The sequence below is a fragment of the Suricata suricatta genome, chromosome 1, assembly GCF_006229205.1.
Source record: "Suricata suricatta isolate VVHF042 chromosome 1, meerkat_22Aug2017_6uvM2_HiC, whole genome shotgun sequence".
In the NCBI taxonomy this organism is placed as follows: Eukaryota; Metazoa; Chordata; class Mammalia; order Carnivora; family Herpestidae; genus Suricata; species Suricata suricatta.
This window is the reverse complement of record NC_043700.1, coordinates 45,018,633-45,041,491: the sequence shown is the minus strand read 5'-3', so window position 1 is coordinate 45,041,491 and position 22,859 is coordinate 45,018,633. Positions and strand designations below refer to the sequence as shown.

Below are 22,859 nucleotides of genomic sequence, written 5' to 3'. Positions count from 1 at the left end.
ATCCTGGGGGCGGTCTGCTTACGCAGCCTAGGGCGTAAAGTCGGGGCGCAGACTTGTCCTTCTCTCAAGAGAACCGCATTTTCTGGAAATGTGAGCTTCCAGTCCGCCCAAGCAAATGAGTTGCAAGGCGCTGTGTCCTCTAGCGGCAAATTCTCACAGTTGATTTCTGAGCACTCACTTACACCTAAGGGATCTGGTTGAGAGTCAATTCACCCTCAAATTTGAGTCCTGAGTGAGGGGGAAAGTCTCCTGAATGTAATCCAGGCTTTCGCCAAGGCCCTCCTGGTAATGAAGCCGGGAGGCTGGGGCGCAGGCGTTCGAACTGTGGAACAGCTGATTTGTCTCCTCCATGGCAGATGGTCTTTGAGCACAGATTTGCATTCATTGTCTTCAAATCTGTTTTCGCGCTGGTGTTCTAGATTTCAGCAGCAGATCTATGCGCAGATCAGAATACAAAAGGAGAAGCAAGAAAATAACACCCAGCCAGGAGGATTTTTAATAGGCACCGCGAGCTGCCCGGCGTAGTTAAAAAGCCGTCTAGGGTTTCAGCTGTTTGGCGGAGCCGCGCCTCCCGGCCACCAGCCCGCGGCCAGCAATGAGGCGACCGCACGCCCAGGGCAAAGTTTCCGCGACTTCCCTGCTGGCTCCCGGCAGGTTTCCCCCGGCTTCTCGAACTGGGGTGGGGTGGGTTGTGGCGGGTGTGGAGGGCGCTCCTGGGACAACACCGGGAAGCTCTCGCACTCAGCGTACCGCGATCTGTCAACAAGCTCTAATCTGCACGGGGGCGACTCCCGCTAGTGTCTGCCCCGGGGTGTTTTCTTTAGCTCCTTGACCGTTTCTCCCCGACACTCTATTTATTTGAATAGCACTTGAGCCTTGCTCTTCCCCCACCCTGCCGCTTTCATTCATTTCTCTTCCTCTCTCAACAACTTGTAAACCGCACACAAAATCTGAGTGTCACCATGAAACAGGAGACTTGGAGAGCCATTCAGGGAACTGGGTTGCTTTGGGAAACGTTTGCACAAAACATAAGTACATGTGGTCACACTCTCTGCGTCTTCACAAATACGCACGCAGATTTAAGCCCCAAGAATGACTATGCCTCCGGCAAGCTATACAAATCTGCATCTAGAGGTAGGATCCACGAAGGCTTCGCGCTCCCGCGGCCGGACTGAGCGGGCACATTCCAACCTGCAGAGTCGGACCACTAGCCTTCAGTGCAGGATTTGGGGCCCCCAGCCTATGCACGCACACTGAGTTCGGGCAAGGACGCAGCGTCCACAGCTTTCTGTCCCCTTTCACCTCCCGGACTCCCGGCAACGCCGAGCGTAGAGCGCGCCGCCGGAGGACGTCGGCCCGGCCTGCCCAGCGCCGGCCAATCCCGAGCGTCCATGCAAATGAGGCTCCTTATCGGGCCGCGGCTCCGCCTCCCGCGACCGCGGCCGTAGTAACCCATTCATGGGGCCCGCGCGCGGCTGCAGCCTGGCTCCGCGGTGCTCGCAGCCACCGCCTCCTCTCGGCACCGGGTCTTCCCCTTCCTTTTACAACTGATCCTATTGGGGATTTTTTTTTTTTTCTAAATTCGAGCGGTGGGGAGGAGCAGGGAGAGGGGGGGACCAGGAGGAAGGGGAGACATTAGGCAGCCATCAATCTCCTCCTGTTTCTCCCAGAACAGGTGATGCTTCTAAATTGTGATCACTTTCTGGAGGCAGCGCTGCCGCTGGAAGGATGCGAGCGACCTAGGACGGAGGGCCTCAGGCGGCAGATCTGAACTTGCGGAGGATAAAAGCCAAACTTTAACTACATCAGTCCGCACCTCACTGCGCAAAGCAAAGGACGGGTTATCTCCCCCCACCCCTCCCCTCCAGAGAGACTCAAACTTCGGCTCTTGATCCCTTTTCTTGGATTGCTTTTGGAGGAGACCGTTTGGTGACAGCGTTGGGAACAGTAGGGACAGTGTTGTAACTCCTATTGTTAAAGCGACAGTAGACCAGACTTTTTAAATGTTTGGGATTCAAGATACTTTAGGAAGAGGACCAGCTCTGAAAGACAAATCGCTAGGTGCCGAGATGGATTCCGTCAGGTCCTGGGTCCGGAACGTCGGCGTGGTGGACGCCAATGTCGCGGCGCAGAGGTAACGATATGGCCTCACAATTATTACGTCCTTAAGTCTTTCCCTGCTTCGCTTTCTCTCTCTCTTTCTCACTGTCTCTCTGTCTGTGTGTCCCCTCCCTCTTCCCCCATCTGTCGCCCTGGCCCCACCACTCGACCTAGGGCAGGCAGGTCGCTGAAGTCAGGGGGACACTTACCCCTTAGCCACCACTCGAGTTTCCGAACTGCCTGGGTCGTTTGTATTTCTCCCCCCACTCCTTCCCCACAGACCACTCTTTGGGAGGAAAAATAACAAAGTGGCATCCAACGCCTTGCAGCTCAGTCCTTAGTCCTGCGATGCCGGCCCGGCCCGGAGCGGAACATGAGGACGGGAGCTGGCAGCCGGAGGAGGGCCGGCTTCCCGGCGACTCCCGGGTTCCGCCACGCCGCGTGCAAGCGCCTCTCCTCCCGCAACTTGCCGGGTGATTCCTGGAGGCCGGAAGCCCCACGGCCAGATGGCGGCGGCGGCGACGCGAGGAGTGGGAGAGGCCGGAGCCGCTGCTGGGGAGGCAAAGCGGCTGGGAGCTCCGAGAAGGGAGGGGAGCAGGTTGGAGGGTCCAGGCGCAGAGATAAAACAGTGCACCAGAAGCACGGAGGCGAGGGTGAGGGGAGAGAAGAGAGTAAAAAAGAAAAGACCAAGGAGAAGCAGTAGAAAGAGCCGCAGAAGAAAGGCGAGGAGATGGGCCGCAAACTCAGGGATCATTAGCTTTTAGTTTTGCTAGTTACTGAAGTTGACTTTGTTTCTATGCGTCCGCGTGCTGAGATAGTAAACGCCTTGTCTACAATGCCACTCCACGAAGACATTCTGGTATCCTTCCCTTATCACCACTACTGAGCTGGGATTTGTGGTCTCCGGGTCCTTGTCTTCGAGAGACGGTCTCCTTCCCCCCACCCCCAAAGAGCCCTCGAACTTCTTCCCACGACTCCAGCCTTCCTATCTGTTCTCCTAGCCATCTCCTTCTAAGTCTTGACATCGCGCAGAAAAATAACTCCTTTCCCAGGCCAGCCACGTCTCCAGGTGTCCCGGGTAGAGCGAACCAGCCTCCACCCTTGGAGGAGAGGAGACCGGGGCTGGCCGCGGCTCCCTCCTTTCCGCGCGAGCCCCGGGCGCGCCAGTATCCCCAAGGCAGACAGCACCAGGCAGCGAGGGCTTTCAGCAGCTGTCTGGGTACTCGCTGGGCTCAAGCCGGGAGAAAATTAGGCAGCTTCGCAGAGCCGGCTCCGAGGCGCATTCCTTAGCCAAGCACCTTAAAGACACCTTCCGTACTTCCCTCCTCCTACACCCCCCCCCCACAATCAAATAATTGTTAAACTTAGAATAGGCACCCCGAGGGGCGGGTTCTAGCCAAAATTTTACACCATTCAAAAGAGTGAAAGTGCTCGCGCCCCAGGGTACAAGGCCCAGAGATCCCAGCGCCGCGGGGCAGCACTGGCCATCTGCCCGCTCGCCTGGGCCCCGAGACTTCTGTTAAATGTGATCTGGCGGCTAGTTTGTCCCCGGCCGCGACAGGTCTGCAGGGAGGTGTGTGCACACACTCAAAACGCTCGAGGGCGCCTCCCGGGTCCTCCAACATGGGTTTCGCGGTCAGCGGGTTTGGCTGGTGCCGCCGGGAGGTGCAGCTTAAGCGGGGAACCCTCTGGCCCCAGGCGAGGACGCTCTCTGCCTCTTAATAACATTTTGGCTTCTTCAAGCGCAGCAGTTCTGGGGGCGGGGTCCCCAGTATCACGTCGGTGGCAGTGGCCCGCGAACCCAGGTCCCAGGGATTCTGCTCTGCCACTGTTCCGGGCGCAACTTTTCGGAAGAGCGAGGGAAGCCGGAGGTGAGGCCTCTCTCTGTAGGACCGAGGCTTGGGCTCTGGTTTCTGGCCTGCCCCCAGGGGGTTCCCAGCCACCAACTTTTGGTGAGCAAGGAGGGCGTAGTGGGCTCTAGGACAGGTAACTCCAATGAAGATGAAGAGTGACTTCTTCAAAAGTAACGAGGCATTTTTTGCTCTAGCCCGGTGTCCTAGTTCCATATCCTGACTCAGCCAGCTAGGCCGCCTGAAGGTGAAGGTAAGGGTGGCCCTACGGGATAGGACTTGGGTCGCCTCCTTGGGGGACGGCTTTGAGCCTAGCTCGGCAGCCGGGATCCTTCGGTCTCCACTAAAGGCCGGACCATGAGCTGCCCAGCGCTGGGACGCCCGGAGGCTGGAACCACTGGCGGTGGCAGTGGACAAGGGCGTCGGCTCCACCAACCTACCCATACGGCCACTGCGACTACTCTAAGGAGTCCTGTCTTCTTAAAACGAGCTGAAAAAAGATCTGAGGGGCCCAGAGCTCTGAATCCGAGACCAGAACCCTTGACCATCCGCGGTGTTTGTGTTGGCACGTAGATAACTTTGTGTCTTTCTCTTCTTCCCTCTATCCGGTGTCCCCCCCCCCTCCCGTGTCTCTTCCTGCGCAGCGGAGTCGCCCTGTCCCGGGCCCACTTTGAGAAGCAGCCTCCCTCCAACTTGAGGAAATCCAACTTCTTTCACTTCGTTCTGGCACTCTATGACAGGCAGGGGCAGCCGGTGGAGATTGAGCGCACAGCCTTCGTAGATTTTGTGGAGAACGACAAAGTAAGCGGAGGTCCCTCCTCCCTTCTCACGGCCTAATAACTACCTCCTTGCAAAGCACTAAAGATTCCATCTGTCACTCGCGACACTTTTCCACTCACATCATCAGGGATGATAAATCGAGGCTTCTGGCCCGAGCCTCTAAATCAGTTGATTTCCCGGCATCTCTTCTAGACTCCGCTCCCCGCACCGCACGCTGCGGGGGGCGCTGGCGGCCCGGCGCATCCAGCCTCTGGGTCATTCACAGAGCCTGGTCCTGGACTGGCCGCGGGGTAAACGCCCTTCAGACTAGAGCATGCCCTTCTCCGGATTATTATTATTATTATTATTATTAATTTTGCACCTGCCAGCGCCTGCAGAGCGGGGAGCTATTAAGCAGAAACCCAGAGCCCAGTCTTGGCCCGCTTTCCCCAATGAACCTTCTCTTCCACTCTCCCTTCGAGCACAGTGTCTGCTCCTGACCCAGCCTCGGGTTTGGGGCCTGGATTTGATCTCAGATGAAATGGACAAGTGAGAAAGTAAAGTCCCTTGCCCTCTCTGGGCTTCAGTCTCCTCAGCTCTACAATGCGAGCTGTAGGGCTAGAGCTTTCTGAGGTCCCTCCCGAATCTGGCCCTGGGTCGCCGAGCTTGTGGCCCCAGAGGCTCCGGTCTTGGCGGGATGGATCCAGATCGCCACCTTTCCAAATGACAGAACCTGTATCCTTCTGCCGTGAGCCCTGGCGCTTCTGGCGGACGGAGAGAGCCGGATGGGTTGGGTGGGCCTGTTTGAGGCAGCTTTGGCGCGGTGTCCGATTGTCGCGTCTCCGGCGGGCAAACTTCGGAGGGCATTTTTATGGGGGAGGGATAGAGGGGTTGGAGAGGGTCAAGTGGTCAGAGCCACTGCAAGGTTCAGGGGTTGGCTGGCCGCGGACGCTCCCGCCCTCTGACCTGGCGGCGAAAGTGCGGGAAAGGCGGCGGGAGGCGGTGTGGGGCAAGCTCTCCAGTCTCCCCTTCCTTGGGTGTGGGGCCAAGGCAAGGGACTTAAACGCTTGCCGGTCTTTTCAGGAACAGGGCAACGAGAAGACCAACAACGGCACCCACTACAAGTTACAGCTGCTCTACAGCAATGGTGAGCGCCCCGCACGGCTGCTGCGCCCGCGGGTTTCACGGGCCAGGAGGGCCGCTGACCCGGCTGCCTCCGGGTCTGGGGAGGGCAGGGCTGCGGGGGGGGGGGGTCAGAGCCGGGGGCGGGCGGGGGTGTGTCTTTGCCCCCCAGGACGGCTCAGCCCGCGTGCTAGCCAGCAGTCCGGAGCCTGGGGCTGCTTCCTGGGCCTCAGCCCCCACAGCCGGGACGGGTTTGGGGTGCGGGGGAGGGGGGTCCTCCGCCCTCAGTTCGTGTCCGCTCCCTCCCCCGCAGGCGTCCGCACGGAGCAGGACCTGTACGTCAGGCTCATCGACTCCGTCACCAAGCAGGTGAGCCGGCGGTCCATTCGGCTCATCTTCCCGCCCCCCGCCCCGTGTCTGTCGCTGACCTCTGCTCACCCCCCGCGGTTTCCTGGGTCAGACTTCACTTGCTTCTCCACGTCGAAAAGCAAGCACCGTGTACAACCTGGAGAACAATTTTTTTCTTCTTCTCTCTCCCCCTTGTCCTATCTCTTTCTGGCTGGGGATGAGGGTAGGGGAGCAAAGGAGTGCAGAGAGGAAGCGATCATTGGAAGATCGAGTCCCTCCTTTTGCAGGAAATATGTTTCCACCAGGGCAAACTTCTCTGCTCTATTATTATTTTCGCCCGAGTTAACCGGCCACAGCTCAGGTTCTGTGCTAACTCCTAATGAAGTAATGGGCAAAGACGGGGGGGAAAAACCACCCCACAATTCTGTGCTTGTTCTGAAGTCTCCTTTTCTTTGTCTCTCTGTTGCCCTCATATCTTCTCTTCCGGACTCCTTTGCAGCCCATAGCTTACGAGGGACAAAATAAGAATCCGGAAATGTGCCGAGTTCTCCTGACGCACGAAGTGATGTGCAGGTAAGAGTCGCTTTTTCCTGCGGGCTTTGCTGGAAAGCGGGGCAGGTGAACCTCGCTGGCCGCTGGCGGTGCTAGCGTGAGTTCTGGGCATTGACTTTCCGGAGTGATGGCTCGTAGGGAGGGAGGCCTTACCCCGGGGTGCCGATCGGCTAGAAGTTCTCCTTAAAGGCCAGATTCTTAGAACTTATCCGTTGAGATGCTAAAAGGAAACCCAGAACCGCTCAGGATATCACAGCCCTAGCATTTCAGTAGTCTCCTCCGTTCCATGGAAAGTCTCTGTGGTCCAGTGGTGGGTGGCAGCCCCGGGAGGAGGCGGGCAGCCCCCTGCCAAGTTTGGGGTCGTGAACTTTGCCTGAACCAGTCTCGACCTGAGGTGGGCACCTCTAGGTTCCAGCCTGTTGGGCCCCTCCGTGTAGATTTCTAGGAGGGGCCACTTGTGGAGAAGAGAGTCAAAGCACTGGAAAACCTTGCAGTCTGGAGAGGGACCACCGGAGGGGGGAAAGCGCCATCCCCAAACGCTGAGGCACCTGTCTGTGATGTGAAGGTTTCCTTCCTCTGGGGATGTGGCTTCTGCGAAGATTTCACATGTCAGGGGAGTTTCTGAGGTCAGGAGAAACTACTGGGTAGACAGAGCAGTCCGGTTCACCACTAGTGAACCCATCAAGGGGGTCTGCAGCAACAATTGGATTCTGAGCATCAAGTTGTGAGAGGTGCAGTCTACTCAGAGTCCTGCAACTTTCTTCATCTTCTTTCCGGAGACCAACCATTCCATGTTGAGTCCTGTCTTCTGCTTGACTAGAAGAGAATTAAACATTAGAAGAAACTCAACCACACACTTAATTATTCATCCTTTCAACAACCGTTTGAGGGGTGAAGACCTCAGAGCACAGGAGAGAGGAAATAAAAAGGAAACTCTTGAAAGAGGTGGTTATTCTATTACAAAAATTTAAATGTTGATTCCCTGCATGGTTTTCTTGCTCCGAAGTCTCTGGTTGGGGAGAAAGCCCCAGTTCTTCCTTACTCTGCTCTTGCTCCGGTGAATGTCTAGTAGCTCCAGATTTGCTAGTTTTGGGTAATTGCAGGCCATCTGATTTAGCTTGGACTGTTTTATGGGCAGCTCCCAGCAGCCCCGGCTCCCTCCCAACCCAGTCAGAAAGAAACCATAACAATCAGCCATGTTTGTTTTGGTTTTGACCAAGTATTAGAAAAACAAACTTTGCCAAATGCAAAGTTTAATTCTTCCAGGGGCCTCAGCTGAGGGGAACAGAGCTTCCCAGCCTGAGTAGCCGGGTGAGGTGATGGGTAATGGAGTAAGTGGACAGCCACTCCATTATCCCAGGGCCCCTGATAGATTCGTTCAGAAAGAAAATACAATTCCAAGATGAACTTGCATGTAATACCTAGATTAAATAGTCAGAACACTTTGATTTAGTTGGCTAATTGAAGGGCGTTTTTTTCCTTTTGATCCCTTTTTATACTTTTAAATGTCTTTGTTTGGAGAGATTATCTTCTTAAAAGAAAAGAAAACAAACCCCCAAACTGGCCCATTGTCTGACGAATTACACCTATCACTTTAAATAACACTCGTACACCCCATCCAACTGTAGTTAAGGCTGACATTTTTATTTTTAAGCCCAATCAAATCCTCCTCATTTTATGCTGTCTAAGTAGCAGCATCAATTTTTAAAGCCTCTAGTTTAGTCTGCATTAGTAACACAATATAAAAATTTAATGTACTGTAACTTCTCCGCTTTTGAGACCAGGGAAGGCGCTCTGCTATTTTCTTCCCCAAACTAGAATTTAAAACAAATATTAATTATGGGTAAATAAATGATCCATTGGATGGGCACCATGGATGGAGTATGTGTGTGTCTGTGTGTGTGCATACGTGTGTGTGTTTTGGGAGATCGCTGGGATCATCATCGCTGGGATGATGGCACATGTCGGATGTATCCAGAAGGAAAGATTTCAGTTTGTCAGTCTGAGCTGGTTGACTCTCCAGCAAGGGGAAAAAAGTTCTTTCTCCCACATTTTAAAGGCCAATGCGAGCAATCAGTGATAGAGGGATGAATCAGAGACGCGGTTCCCAGAGATTACTGCTCAGTCTTAGTTCCATTAGCATGCTGGTCTTGGTCATACCTGGGAATTTCCCTGAACGGTTTTATGTTCTGTAATCCTTGGGGGGGGGGGCGGCGGGGAAGGTCATAAATTGATGTTTAGCTTTCAGAGAAGAATAAAATAAACCTCTTTAGGAATAACTTTTTCTCTCTTCCCCGATGGTCTCTGCTCCCCTCTCTTCTGCTTTAGTTCATTTTGCCAATTATTAGCAAGGAGAAATCTACTTGTTATGTCGCTGCCAGCCACCCTTGTGCCCTCAATGCTCAGAGGGTTAAAAGATATTATAATTTGAACAGAAGTAGTCTCAAGGCCTACAGCTGGCTAATAACAGAGTTGTATTGAGCACGAGCGAACCCCACAGCTGTGACTTTTCGCCACAAGGCGCAGGCTAGACAGGGCCCTAATCAGATGGGCCAGCCGGGCACTGGGGCCAGTGTCTTTATCGGCCAGATGGTGTGAATTTAGACACTTTTGTTATGCAATCGCAGGGAGGAGTTGGGGAGAAGAAAACAAAACAAAAGCCACCATGCTGTGCGCTTATTTGAGTTTGAAATTAGAGACAGATTTTTGAAAGTTGAGGGTTGAATTTTAAAAACGATTTTGGAGGGGAAAGGGCACATTCGCTTGTCTTGAGCAGGAGTTTGCTGACTGGACACCCAGTGTCCATGGCTGGGGCTTTTTTTTTTTTTTCCCTTCCCTTCAGCCATCCCACAGCCCCCTTCTTTCTTCCTTTTTGAAAACTGCAGGTAAGATTCAGGATTGGGATGCAGTTTTCATATTCCCCCAACCACGTCCCCAACTTGTTTTATTTTTTTCTCCTTCCCTCTCTAAAGACTCCGTGAGGAGGTGGGGAAAGGCAGAGACGCCTGTAGGCAAATTGAGAGTGTTTCAGGTAAAAGATTCTCTGAGTAACAATTAGAATAAAATAAGCCAAACCCAGCCAAACTGGGGACAGGAGGCCCAACCTTCATTTTCATTCATTAGGGAAAAAGAGCACTTCTGAGCCTCTCCATGGTAGTTAGGAATACAACCTAGTGCCAAGTTCAGTTTCCTCTTCTCTTTGTTTATTTTCCCCCTTCCTTTCGTATTTCACAGTCTTGTTCAGTCTTTAAAAACACTTACCAGGAACTTTAGACCTAGAGACTTGCTTGTTAGAAAATAACCCTATAAAACCTTTTCACTAAAGTAGCTGAACCTGAAGTTGGTTGCACAGGCTTTGTCTATACAGTGAAGGGAGAGGAGAATGGAGTTTGTTCTCTGAGTAATTCAGGGCCCCAGTCCTCCACGTCCACCAGCCACATATCTGATCCCAGGGTGATTGTTTAGGGACCAACTGTGGGTCCATGAATGTCTTCCACTTTCCACTTCCCTTTGCTTATGTTAATATTACTGGCAGGAGGATGGAATGTCATTTAAGAAACCAGATCTGAAAAAAAATAGCAAGGACATCTTGATGAGACATTTTCTTTAAAAAACAAACAAACAAATGAATTAGTTTTGCCTAACCCAGAGAGATTTTAAGAAAGGCTCAAATGGAGCAACCACAGTCCACTCCTATTATTATTTTATTTATTTATTTTTAAAAATAGTTTTAAGTGTTTATTTTTGAGAGAGAGAGACAGACAGACAGACAGAGCACAAGTGGGGGAGGGGCAGAGGGTGAGGGAGACACAGAATCCTAGGCAGGCTCCAGGTTCTGAGCTGTCAGCCCAGAGTCCTACGCGGGACTGGAACGCACTAAGTTGGTCACTCAACTGATGGAGCCACCCAGGCACCCCAACTCCTATTATTATTATACCTTTACTATTTCAGTCCAACTGCCAAATGAGTCCCTTCTCCATCTTTTCTGTGCTATGAACATTAGAGATTATACTTAAATATGTTACCTTTGGAAAAAGGAAGATCGGGCACTAAAGTTTCTCTGCGTTTTTCTTTGAGTATCGTTTCCTTCCCTAACCAGATTCCCCACATTGTATTTACACGGGCACCAGGCTTACATTTTTATCTGTTTTTCTTTTCCTTCAGAGAAAATCCCCATGGAAAGCAGCTGAATTCAGCTGAGCAATTTTGCAAACTTACTCAGCCTCTTCAGCATCATGCCTTCTCAAACTAAACCGACTGGCATATCCTGACAGTGTGTGCTTTTGTAATTAAATTGTACCCAACATCGCACACGTATTTGGGTTACGTTGACATGCTGGCCATGTCAGAGGGGAGTCTAGCCAGAAGGTCTTTAGGTAACAAGCATGTATGGGCTTTTGAAATTGTGTTGCAGAGGGAAAAAAGGTTTGCCCGAGCTACAAAAGTATTCTGCTGACATAACCAATGGAAACAGGAGAGGTGGGAGACGGAAGTGGGTGGTGATAGGGAGTCAGGAAGAGAGACAAGGGCTTTGGGAACGAAAGAAAGCAGCTGGCCAGCATTTTTATTGGTGTTAATCTTGGGATGGGTTGAAATTTTAAAAGTTATGACCTAATATAATTTCAAAGGCAAAATATTATTTCAGAAAGCCCCCAGTGGCAAATGCTGGTATTTAAAAAAGTTGAGACCATTTCTCTTTTATTTCCTAATACTAATTTGATTAAATTTCTTAAAACCTCATAGCGCTCATTTGGTGGGACTTGGTTAGCATCTCTCAAGTCTATTTTGCTTTTTGAGAATGGTTGAATGGTTCACTGAGTAATCTACATGGTCCCTGCGAGGAGGGAAGAGGAACTTGAAAAGTTTTAAAAATACTTTGCTTGTGTGTTTGTACTTTTGTGGAGGACCAGAGAGGGCAAATGGGTTGGAGAGAGCCAGAAAGCAAATCTGTGTCTGGGCTGGTGTAAGGCTTTCCTGTTGCTGCCACATGGCCTCCCTCTTTTCTTCACTCTGTTGTCACCTCCAAAGGGTGCTTAGGGATCTCGGTGCCTCTCTGGCTTCTTAAACTTAGAAGGGACTCTGGAGATAATCTAGTCCAATATATATATTTTTAATTTTTTTTAATAATATCTATTCATTTTTGAGAGACAGAGAGAGACAGAGAACGGGTGGGGCAGGGGCAGAGAAAGAGACACACACAGAATCTGAAGCAGGCTCCAGGCTCTGAGCTGTCAGCACAGATCCCGACATGGGCTCGGACTCATGGACTGCAAGATCATGACCTGAGCTGAAGTTGGACGCTTAACTGACTGAGCCACCCACACACCCCCATCTAGTCCAGTATCTTAATTTTATATATAAGGTTGGCAAAGCCTAGGGGGTTTAAACAGATCTGACTAACTCACAGATCTGCTTAGTGAAAGACAGCAGTGGGTTGGACGCCAGAGCCCTGATTCTCACTTCAGCAATCTTCCTATTGTGTTGCTTTCACTCTTCAACAGATCGTGGGGAGGCAGGGCTTACATAGAGTTTGCTAATGTTTGTGAGGCATATTCTCACACCAGTGTGGATGGTAATGTGTTTTTTTTCTATGCCATGCAAGCCTATATCTATAAGAAACTACCATTGATGGTAGACCAGGTACTTGGATGAGCCAAGAGGTATTCAGAACTAGTCCTCATGGAGTGGGCAGCAAGGTGGGGAGATGATTTTTCAGTGCTCCCCCACCACCCAGCTTCCTTTGCTCTTGTCACTTCTGTCTAGGTCTTTGACACAGACACCTTTGGATTGGAGCATTTTGCTTTCTGCTTGGGTTTGACTGAACCCTTCTTATCTGTTGTGATTGCTTTATGGCTTCATCTTTCTCTCTCTCGCAGATAATTCCACAAGCATTTTTTGAGCCTCTACCAGGTACTCTGCTAAGAGGAAATCCTGGGAGGTGGAGTTTTCAAGATGGTGCTTAACACATCAAGTCCCTTTAATGTTCTGGACTTGGTGAAAATCGTTGGAGATACCACTTGATAGCTCCCTGCCTCGATTTCTCCCCAGTTTACGATGTATACCATGGTTCTGATTTTCTTCCTTCATCTTTAGAAAATTATAGAAATTAATAAGTAAATAAATGTTTATAAAGTACATAGAGTTCTCTGGAAAGATGTTATGTAAATAAGGTTTATAAATCCAGGCCGCTACTTGGGGTCTATTTTATACGTGTTCCTTCCCCTTCTTTCTTCAAATATTTATTAACACATGAAGATCTAAAATATACAATAATAAAATCATTGAACATGGAACTACATGTGACCTTATAGATTTAAAAATTCAATGCTTGTATTCAGCATACAAATATGGCTCCTGGGAAAGTTGTGATTTGCTGAGAATTACCCGGTTATAAGCCACAGAGTGAGAATTTGAATGGGTATCTTTGGGCTTCAGGTCCAGTGTTGTTTTTAAACATGGCCATAAATTCTGCCCTCGAGCAACTGGATGCTAAGAGGCTACCTAGCACATGTTTATTTTTGTGAATGTTTCTATGCTGTATGCTCATTGCATTTTCTTAATTTTAATGAATTTCTTTTACTCTTTTGGTTCCTTCCCAATCTATAGTCGATGTTGCGAGAAGAAAAGTTGTGGAAACCGAAACGAGACTCCTTCAGACCCTGTCATCATCGACAGGTAGGGGCAAAAGTGATTAAAACAATCATTTCTGGTTTCTTTCCTCTATGAATCTCCATGCTGAGTGACAATCACTTGGGATTTGCCATAAGATTTGGTTTCATGTTACCTTCAAGGCAGAGGGCTAGTCCAGCACATGTGTTCTCTTGTTCTGGTTTGCGTTTCTTGGAAGAAGTCAGAACCTTCCTTTTTGAACATGTGTCTCTAAATCTACGATGGGATTCTTTTCCAGGTGCACTGATGTCAACCTAATAAGGAGTGTGTGGATGGTAAAGGATGGTAAAAGATGCCAGCTCTCCTATCTGGCAGAGCTGGGTCTCAGTAAGTTTCTTGGAAGAGGCAGTGTACCCTGAATTAAGTGACACCCCCTTTATCATTCTCAGTGATGGCTGTTGGGTTGAAGACTATCAGTTTCGATTACAGTTTAGGGGATTATGACAAACTCTCTCTTGCATCGAGGGAGATTCCTTTCTACCACAGAGCATTGCATTCTGGGTCTTCTGTTATATTCAGAGTGGGAAAGATTCTCTGGGACAAGATGCTAATTCATTGAAATGTGATTTAGGCATCCTCAGCTGTCTGTTTTTGTGATTGGAAACAGAACTTACAAACCAACGAAGAAATACCAAATTAACTTCCAGCAATCATGTAATTTTTAAGAAATCCCATATTCCCACCCCTAATTTTTTCTCTTTCGTTAAAAAACGGAATAATTCCCTATTGCTTTTTTCTTTGGGTTTTCGTGTTTCTAGCCAGGTCCTGAAATGGATTGGAGAGACCACAGTCTCCAAAGTTGTTATTCCAATATCCCAATGAATTCTCAGTTGGGAGAATGGAACCTCTGGCATTCTTCCCAGAAAGCCAGCTTGGTTTCTTTGTGGAAAGTATAGCATAGCCCTAGGAACGAGGAGGCTGGAATCCTGATCCTGTCCTCGCTTCTGACCTTGGACAAAGCACTCAGCATCTCTGCTCTTCCGTGGTAGGATCGGAGGGTACTGTGCTGCGATAGTACCTAAAATGTCCATGGCGGTTCTGCAGACCTCTCTGAGATACTTGGAAGAGGATGATAACCAAATGTAAAATGTTTGCTGGATGTGCAGGGAGGGTGCCTTTGCCACCATAGGAGGGTCACGTGGGACCAATTTTAGAGAGCTGTTTGGAATTTCTTTTTCGTTTTTTGTTTTCCTGAAAGTGCATAGAAGCTTATGATGAAGGGGTGGTAAGAACTCTCTGGGGTCAGGCTTCTCCCTCATCTGATAGATGGAAGACTGACCCGGGAATGATGACATGACTTGCCCACGATTGCACGGCTGGGTGGAGCAGGGCTGGTGCTGGAACCCAGCTGTCTGTCCCTCTCGGCTCGCGCTCCTCTCACTGCCACGGCCTGCCTCTCCCAAGCACTGTCTGTCCTAACTTGTGTGAGGTGGATGTTACTATCGCATGTGGCCCCATTTCCCAACTTCCCAGGATGCCCTCAGGATCCTCTGGGGGAATTAGAAGCATACGAGAACCCCCTCAACGTAGACCCAGTCCTTTCCAGCGTGCACACTGGCCTCACTAATCTTCATGTCTCCTCCACACACTTTTGTTCCTTTTCAAGAAGGTCCTCCAACCTTATAACTAGTACATCTTTTCTTGGAATAATGACCCCGTACATTAGCTTTAGAAATGGTTGCAAACCCGTGATCCTAACCTGCACCCTCCATCTCATGAGCACACATCCTAATGACTCTGCATTTAGCACTTTTTACTTTAAGAAACTGCATACGACTTGCACCCATGGATAAAGCCTAACATATTTACATTTTAATCCTATGTAACACGCATGTTATGTGTACAAACGAAAGTCTTTCAGCATCTACAGAGGGAGAAGATTTTCAAATTAGGTGCTTTCATTGTTTGTGTTAGAATGCTTTAAATGCATTTTTGAAGGTGGAAATTGTATCTTGGCTGCATATTATAGAGAGAGCTTTATGGGACTATGGCATTTACTTTTTACTATCCCGCGCACAATAAAACAGCCCAGTGATATCTCTGCATCACTTGAATACTTTCGAAATGTTGCACATCTACACATGGAAACATACCAGAGGGTACTGTAAATTGGCCATTATCAGGTTTTTAGAGAATCTGTTTTATTATAAACAGATGCATTTATTCTGCTTACTCATTGTAAAGCTTTTGTTTGGAGAGCTTGCTCCCTCTTGTCTTATTGCTCCTGAATATCTTTTGGGCTTCCCTTAGCCTCCTTCCCTTCACTGTGGATGTAAAAGGAGATGATGTCAGGTTTTCATTTGCTGGAGGTGGGATGGGTGGTTTGTGTCATTCGGGGGTTTGGTTGAGTTATGCATCCCGTCCCTGTGTTCAACGTCTGCCAATTTGGAAATGTTGAGATCCCCCACAAGCAGCAAACGGGTGCAAAGTAGTCTATTTTGGATTTCCTCTGAGTAAATATAGAACTCTCTTCTCTGCCCTTGTTCCTGTAATGCCAACTAATTATCTCTTCCCCCTGCTCACTCATCTAACCAGATGCAGTTAATTTACACTGTCTCTCTTTGAGTTTTCTCACACAACAGGCACGCTCCACTTTGGCTCTGGGGAAGCCTGTTTATTCCCTTGGAATTGTGCAAGTTTGGGGGAGGGGTTGGGGAGGCTCAAGGGTGGTTCCCAAACTTTTCACTGCAAAAGACCCCTTCTATCCTTTTCCCTGGCTAGCCCAACGTTTTGTCAGATTTCACCTGTTCAACTGCAATTGATAAGTAACCATTCAGCTGTAATTCCATTTTTATTAATCAAAGACATACAACGGAATGGAAGGAAGAATCTCATTCTGGAAATGCCCCTGATCTCTCATCAACGGCCAGAGTTTTTGACTGGGACAAGACAACCAGTGTTACCACACTGACTTGATAGACTTCCAGCTCAAACACAAAACAACTTGACTTTTCACTTAACCCATGTGACCACATCCTGGGTAGATATTCAGTTTCCAATAGGCTACTAAAAATGTGAAAGATAGCTTTTACTACCTTGTGGCCACTTCACTGAAAATCACTGGATTTTATAATAGGGAGCACCCCTATCAGAAATGTAGTTCTCCAAATCCTCAGACTTATCCCCAGACTAGGATTTTTTTTCCCTACTAAATCACTCTCTGCCTTGATTTCTCAAGAAGCATAAATTTGATTTTTATTTTCAGCTGTCTTTTCAGCATGCTTTTGTGAATTCTTGGGCAGCCCCTCCCCTCTGCAAAAACCTAGGCTAATGCACAGCCCAGCAAGACTTGCTGCCGAATCACTGGCCTCCAATAGAGCCTTCCTTCTGAATGTGCGCGTGTCTAGAGTGCCAGTCAGGTTGATTAATTTTTAGTGTAAAACTCCAAAATTCCTATTTGAAAGAAAAAAAAAAAAAAAAGAAACACAATCCAACAGAGCAGAGCAAGAGCAAGCCAACAATGAAACCATAATCCTTACTTTGGTCTGTGGCCTGAATCTTGTCTATAAAGATCTGTATGTGGTAAATAAAAATAAAAAGGCTCAAGCCGATTTACATTTTGTGGTTTCAGAGCTAATTCGGCCTTGTTTTTTCTGGGCTGTATTCTTCTCAGATTCTCTTCTCCATCTGGAAGCTTCTTCGAGTGTCTGCTGAATCTCTGGGGCTTGGGATAATCTGGTGGTCTGTGGGAAGATCATTTTAGGGACAGTTTCACTGATGTAGGAGACTGAAAAAGAGTTCTTAAAGTTCCAGATCCTGTCACCCCTAAAAAGTCAGATGGGTAGAGAAGGCTATTGTTCTTTTTGAGTCATTGTAGGCTGTCTGGGCCCACGTGGTATGGTCCTTTCTACTGAAAGGGCAGATCCACTTATGTCTCCCATGCTAATGTCCCAGTCTTCTGTCTTGGACACTGGTCTTCATATTTCTGAGCTCTGTTTCCAGCAGGGCCATTTTAAATGTTCTTTCTTTTTCAAGAAGCCAAACAAACAACACAGTGAACCTCATTCAAAAGGTTTCCTTATAAGTATCTCATGGACGGGTGTTCCTCATGTTATCTTCCCTTTTATTTTAAGTTAATTTTTAATTGTGGAAAAATACACTCAGCATAAACCTGACCGTCTTAACCATTTTAAGCTCGGTGGTTTAGGTACGTTCACATTATTGAGCGGTGAGCGCCTCCGTAGGGCTCTTTTCATCTTGCAAAACTGTGACTCTCCATTCTCTCCCACCCCCAGCAACCACCATGCTACTTTCGGTCTCTATTTTAACTACTCCTAGGGACTTCATAGAAGCAGAACTATTACTGTATTCGTCCTTTTGTGACTGGATCTTTTCACTGAGCATAATGTCCTCAAAGATCCTTCCTATTGTAGCCTGTGTTGGAATTGCCTTCCTTCTGAAAGCTGAACAATATCCCAGTTTGAATATATCAGGTTTGTTTATCCACTTACCTGTCAATGGACCCTTGCGCTACTTCAGTCTTTCAGCTGTTTGTGAACAATGCTTCTGTGAACAGGGGTGTACAAATATCTCTTTGACTGTTTCTTTTCCCTTCTTTTGGGTATATACCTAGAAGTGGAATTTGAAACTCTCTTCTCTGCTCTTGTTCCTACAAATGGTAATTTGAGTAATAATGGCCATACCGTTTCCAACGCAGCTCCTTACATTTCCACCCACAGTACATGAAGGTCCCAATTTCTCCATATCCCCATATTATTTATTTCCTCCCTTCCTTCCTTCCTTCCTTCCTTCCACCCTCCCCCTTCCCTCCCTCCCTTCCTCCCTTTCTTTCTCTCTTCATTTCTCTCTTTCTTTCCTTCCTTCTTCCTTTCAATTGTTGTAACCCCAAGTTTTGCTCCCTTTGTCATCTTGGTGGCCATTTATTTTCACTTGCTGCTTTCCCCTCAGTCCAGGCTTCTTGTTTGCCCTTTCTCTATCATTTGGCACATCCTTTTCCTGCCTCTCTCTGCCTCATCCACCAACTTGTTCCATTGGAGTGCGTGTTTGGATCCTCTCCCCTCTGGCCCATGCTTGTGATACCTCTCTCCAGTGTGTCACTTAACTCCAGGAAAGTATCATTAGTGGAATGGGAACTTCCAGAGAATCACTGTGGGAAGTAAAGCTCTTACTGACCTTCCAGGCATGCTGGAGGGTATTGCATTTAATCTGAACACTAGAGTTTTTGTTAATTTACCAAATGAACTCCATATTAATCTCTTCTTGATTTGTAATGTATGTTCAGCTTTTAACCCCATGAGTCTTTTCAGCACAGAAGCAGTATTTGGTTAGTAGTTGGAGATGAGCTCTTGCTGATATTTATGTCCACAAAGCCTGGTAGATTCCTGCTGTCTTAGGCCACTCAAACTGGTTTTCAGTCTATGACCACTCCCTCCCTTTCCCTGGAAAAGGACAAGCCAGGCACGTCAGTAGAGGCACCTTCTGAACAAGGATTTCTGAGAAGGGTGGATAAGACCCATACTCAACCTTTAATTGGTACTTAGTGTGTGCTGGGCATTCCATTGTACAATTTGTATTAATTAAGTAATCTTCTTAATTCATCTTTGATGGTGAAGAAAAGTTCAATTTTATAGAGAAAAATATGAATCTTAAGGAGGTGGAGAACTTAGCCAAGGTCACATAGCCAGTTTCCATGGTGAAATTGGAGTGTAGTTAATGGGCGGAAGTTCCAGAGAAAAAGATTTGGGTAAAGAAGGAAAAACTTGCAGAATTTAGAGCTGTGTAAGAATGGAAAGGCCTGGTGAGTATGGTCTGGAAGGGCTGTTGGCACCTGAAATGCCATTTAACTCTGAGGTTGTACAAGTCACATTTGTGTGTGTGATGGGTGTGATGGAGTATCAGTCCTCAGTCCCCGTGACTGAGAGGCTGCATGTGTGTAGCAGATATGGCCTTAGACTAGATCAGGATGCCTGCTTCTGGCCCCAGATCAGTCACTAACTAGCTGTCTCATGTTATAGAGGTCATGGGCTGCCTCTCTGGGCCTTAGTTTCCCTATCTATAAAAGGAAGTGCATTGGATTAATGGATGACCTTTGCATTACCTTCCAGCTCTGAATTCTCTGATTCTAGCTGAGGACCCAGGCTTGGGTGTCAGGCATGCTAATTCATCATCCTGGCTCATCAATAATTTACAGGAGCTATTAATATGTGCCTTCCATGCCCAGATTCCCCATCTCCAGTGTAGGGAGCCCAGTGCTGTGAAGAGTCTACAAAAGTCTGGCCCTGGGCTATTTTTTTTTCTTTTTTACTGAAAATTCTCTTCTTTCAGAGAGGGTGTAGATTTTCTCCTTAAACAACACACTTTATCTATCCAACGTGAATGCATCATTCTTTCATATTCTTTGTCCTTTGTTTTCCAGTAAAACCTTTGCTAGTTTCTTGGCCATTTTAGGGAGACACCAATAGGAGAAGGGATTCTTCTATTTGCTGGTGTAGAAAATACCTCCTTTTGGGTTGAAGCACTTCTTCAGATGATAGCCTGAACCAAGTGGTAAATAAATGATACTTCCTTTGAGAAAATCACTCTCCTCCTGCTGATTAAAGAGGTGGTGTGAAAGAGGTATGGTCTTTACTCTTGTAGTTGGGCTAGTGTTTAAGAATTATTCTTGTTCTACTCAACTGACCAGTCTCCCTGGACTTTCAGAGCTTTAAAATTTGACTCAAACTGGCTCGGTCATTTGTACATTGATTCACTCCATCATTCATTCATTTAGGATTTTATTGTTGTTTAGTTATTAGGCAAATACTTGTGAACTATTGGCACTAAGAGACTCTCAGACAACATAACAGCCATGGCTCCTACTTTTATGAAATGGACAGCTTAAATGATCACACTGAGAAATATATTTACAAACTGAAAAGTTTGTGAAGACTAGGTGAATGGATTGTAGATAGGTTCCAACTTTCTAGTCCTGTCATTTCTTTCCCTATGAATCAAAATGGTTGTTTCATCAAGCAGACGTTGAAAATGTCTTCCTCTCTCCCTTTGCATGTACCAACTCTACCTGCAACACCTACCCCAAACTTGGCCAATATAAATTCTGTTTTTCAAGATCTGCTTCAGATTCTGCCTCTTCAAAGATATCAATTCTTATAGCTGAAGTCTTCTTACTTGACATTTGCCACCTGTGCTTGCTCTTATTAGGATGCATGGATAATGTCATTTTCTTTACCTACTTGGGGTGGCCTTACATTTCCAAGTATATAGTAATTCTTGAATGTCAGACTTAAGTCTTATGTCACTTGAGTCTTTAATATTTCTTGGTTTTGTGATGGTGCTAATCATCTGACCTTTCTCAAGGTCATATGATTGTTGTATTAAGAATATTACTGTAAGGTGCCCACCATAGTGTATGACTGAACAGATGCTTTAAAAAACTCATAGCAATTATTACCTTGTATCTCCCACAGCATCTCTCCAGTGGCTTGGATACTTTAGTCACTCAGTAAATATTAGTTGGCAGATTAATCTGTGACTGCCAAGCATCCAAGAGTTTAGATGACTGAGTCCTTTGCCAGTTTATATAGGACCTTTTCCGTGACTACTTGTATTTGACTACTGCTTAGCAGTCTTACCCCCAGGGGCAATCTTACACCCAGATAGGTACAAAACAACGCCAAGAACAGATATCGAGGGTTGTGAAGTAGAATGAATCATTCAGTAAATGCTTATCAAGGTCTATTATATTAAGGATTTTGCAAGGTGCTCTTAGGAATAATACAATTGAATTGACGTGAAGCTTTCCCATCAGGAGCTTAGTTCAGATGGAAAAATGAAAGGTGTGCAGAAAAAACTGCCATAAGAGAGACAGAGATGATAGCACTGAAGACCTGTAGTGGGGAGATTATTTTCATCTAGGTAGAGGTATGAGGGGTAGCAACTGTAACTTGGACATTCATGGTTGAGGGCAGAGGGCATTCTAGAAAGTGGGTAGGAGAAGACATATGGAAAGGAACGAATTTCCTAGATCTGCTCATAGTTTTAGAAGTGCATGGATGTATGTGAAGGTGGGGGGGGGGCGGGCAGTAGGAGAAGTTAGAAAGATTATTTGGGTCCAGAGTTTGTAAGACTTTATATGCCTGAACAAAAATATCGACATCTTTTGTTGGTCATAGAAAGACATTGGAAGATTTTTAGTAGTGCAGTTTCATGGTCAGGTCAATGTTTTGGAGGGATAATTTTGAGGATGGATTGGAAAATGGAGAACAGAAGTAGGGGAACCCTGTAAGAAGGCGTTAAATTAGTTCATGAATGCTTTGCTTCCTGTGATGTTTTTGGGACTTTATTAGTTTACCTGCCAGAGTTTGGGCATTATTTCTGTCACTCTGTACCACCAGGAATTGGGAAAATGGGCATAGGCTTTAAATTTAACAGCTTCCTGTAAAAAAATATTCTAGTTTCTGATTTAATTTCTTTCATCTTCTTCTGGATATGCTCCCTTCTACCATCAGCAGTGTTTGGGAGTTGGGTTTTCCCTGCCAGATACCAGTCACTGGAGGTAAAAGGCCCATTTTCTCACCTTTTCACATTTCACTTCCCCTCCCCCAATACACCCACCACTCCAAAGCTTTTGCTGATGTTGCCACTTGTCCCCATGAGTACCAGTCCTTTGTTCACTGGAAAGCTCAGATCCTTTGCAAAGAACTGCTGTTGTACCATCTGGCAATCTGTGAATTTTTTAGTAGCCTGGATGTTTGTGAGAAGGCAGGAACTCAGAAGCCAGAATTCAAACCATTTGCAAGAAATTCTTTAGAAAAGAGGGGAAAACCCAAACCAGTTTACTTTTACTAGCGTTCTCTCATTCGAAGTGTTGCGTAGATCTCCTGGATTGATTCCCAGGGAAACTCAGAGGACCAAGTGGATGTATGAAGTGAGGCAGAACAAAACAGTGGTATGCTTCAACTTCTAGCTTCTTCCTTATAAAATTGTATGATATGACTAAGAAGCAGATTTGCCAGGAAGTGGATGAGTCAAGAGAAGTAGAACAACACTGTGAAGTTGTTCTGTGCTGGAAATAGGACATCAATATTTGTTTCTAGGAAAGGTATTTCTTCCCAGAGTTGTCTAGCTAGCTTTTAGGGGAAACAAAGGACCCAGAACTTGGGAAAGATCAATAAGACTACACGCTCATCCCGAGAGAACATTCTAGAGCTCCCAGTTATTTCTTTCTATTTGTGCCAATGGGGCGAGGTATGTTCTTCTGGGTCTGTTTATGACCAGCCAAGAGGCTAACAGGCCAAATGGTTAGGAAAAATGACATATCCCAAGGAGATAAGAAGGAAGTTATCCACAGATGATTTATAAACTTAGGGCCCTACCCATTAGGACTTGACTAGATTATTGGTTGAGCGAAATCTTATACAAATTGTTCTTTGTTTCTCTGTTCATGTTGACCTAGAGTTGCAATTGGAGTGGGCATTTGATCGAAAGGAAAGAGGTTGA

General features: G+C 47.2%; 1 protein-coding gene across 2 annotated transcripts in view; it reads left to right on the top strand.

Annotated features, from left to right (window-relative positions):
• The first annotated feature begins 1,583 nt into the window (after nt 1-1,583).
• The window catches only part of LOC115295722 (transcription factor COE2), a 99,914-nt gene continuing 78,638 nt past the window's right edge, over nt 1,584-22,859 (top strand). Inside the window, exons 1-6 of one of the 2 annotated variants that reach the window (XM_029943924.1) lie at nt 1,584-2,134; nt 4,595-4,751; nt 5,793-5,856; nt 6,145-6,200; nt 6,679-6,752; nt 13,338-13,406. In XM_029943924.1, coding sequence (XP_029799784.1) covers nt 2,004-2,134; nt 4,595-4,751; nt 5,793-5,856; nt 6,145-6,200; nt 6,679-6,752; nt 13,338-13,406 — 551 coding nt within the window. In that variant the 5' untranslated portion in view covers nt 1,584-2,003. Of the gene's footprint in view, nt 2,135-4,594; nt 4,752-5,792; nt 5,857-6,144; nt 6,201-6,678; nt 6,753-13,337; nt 13,411-22,859 lie in introns of those variants that run through there. The other variant, XM_029944004.1, reaches the window with a different exon arrangement.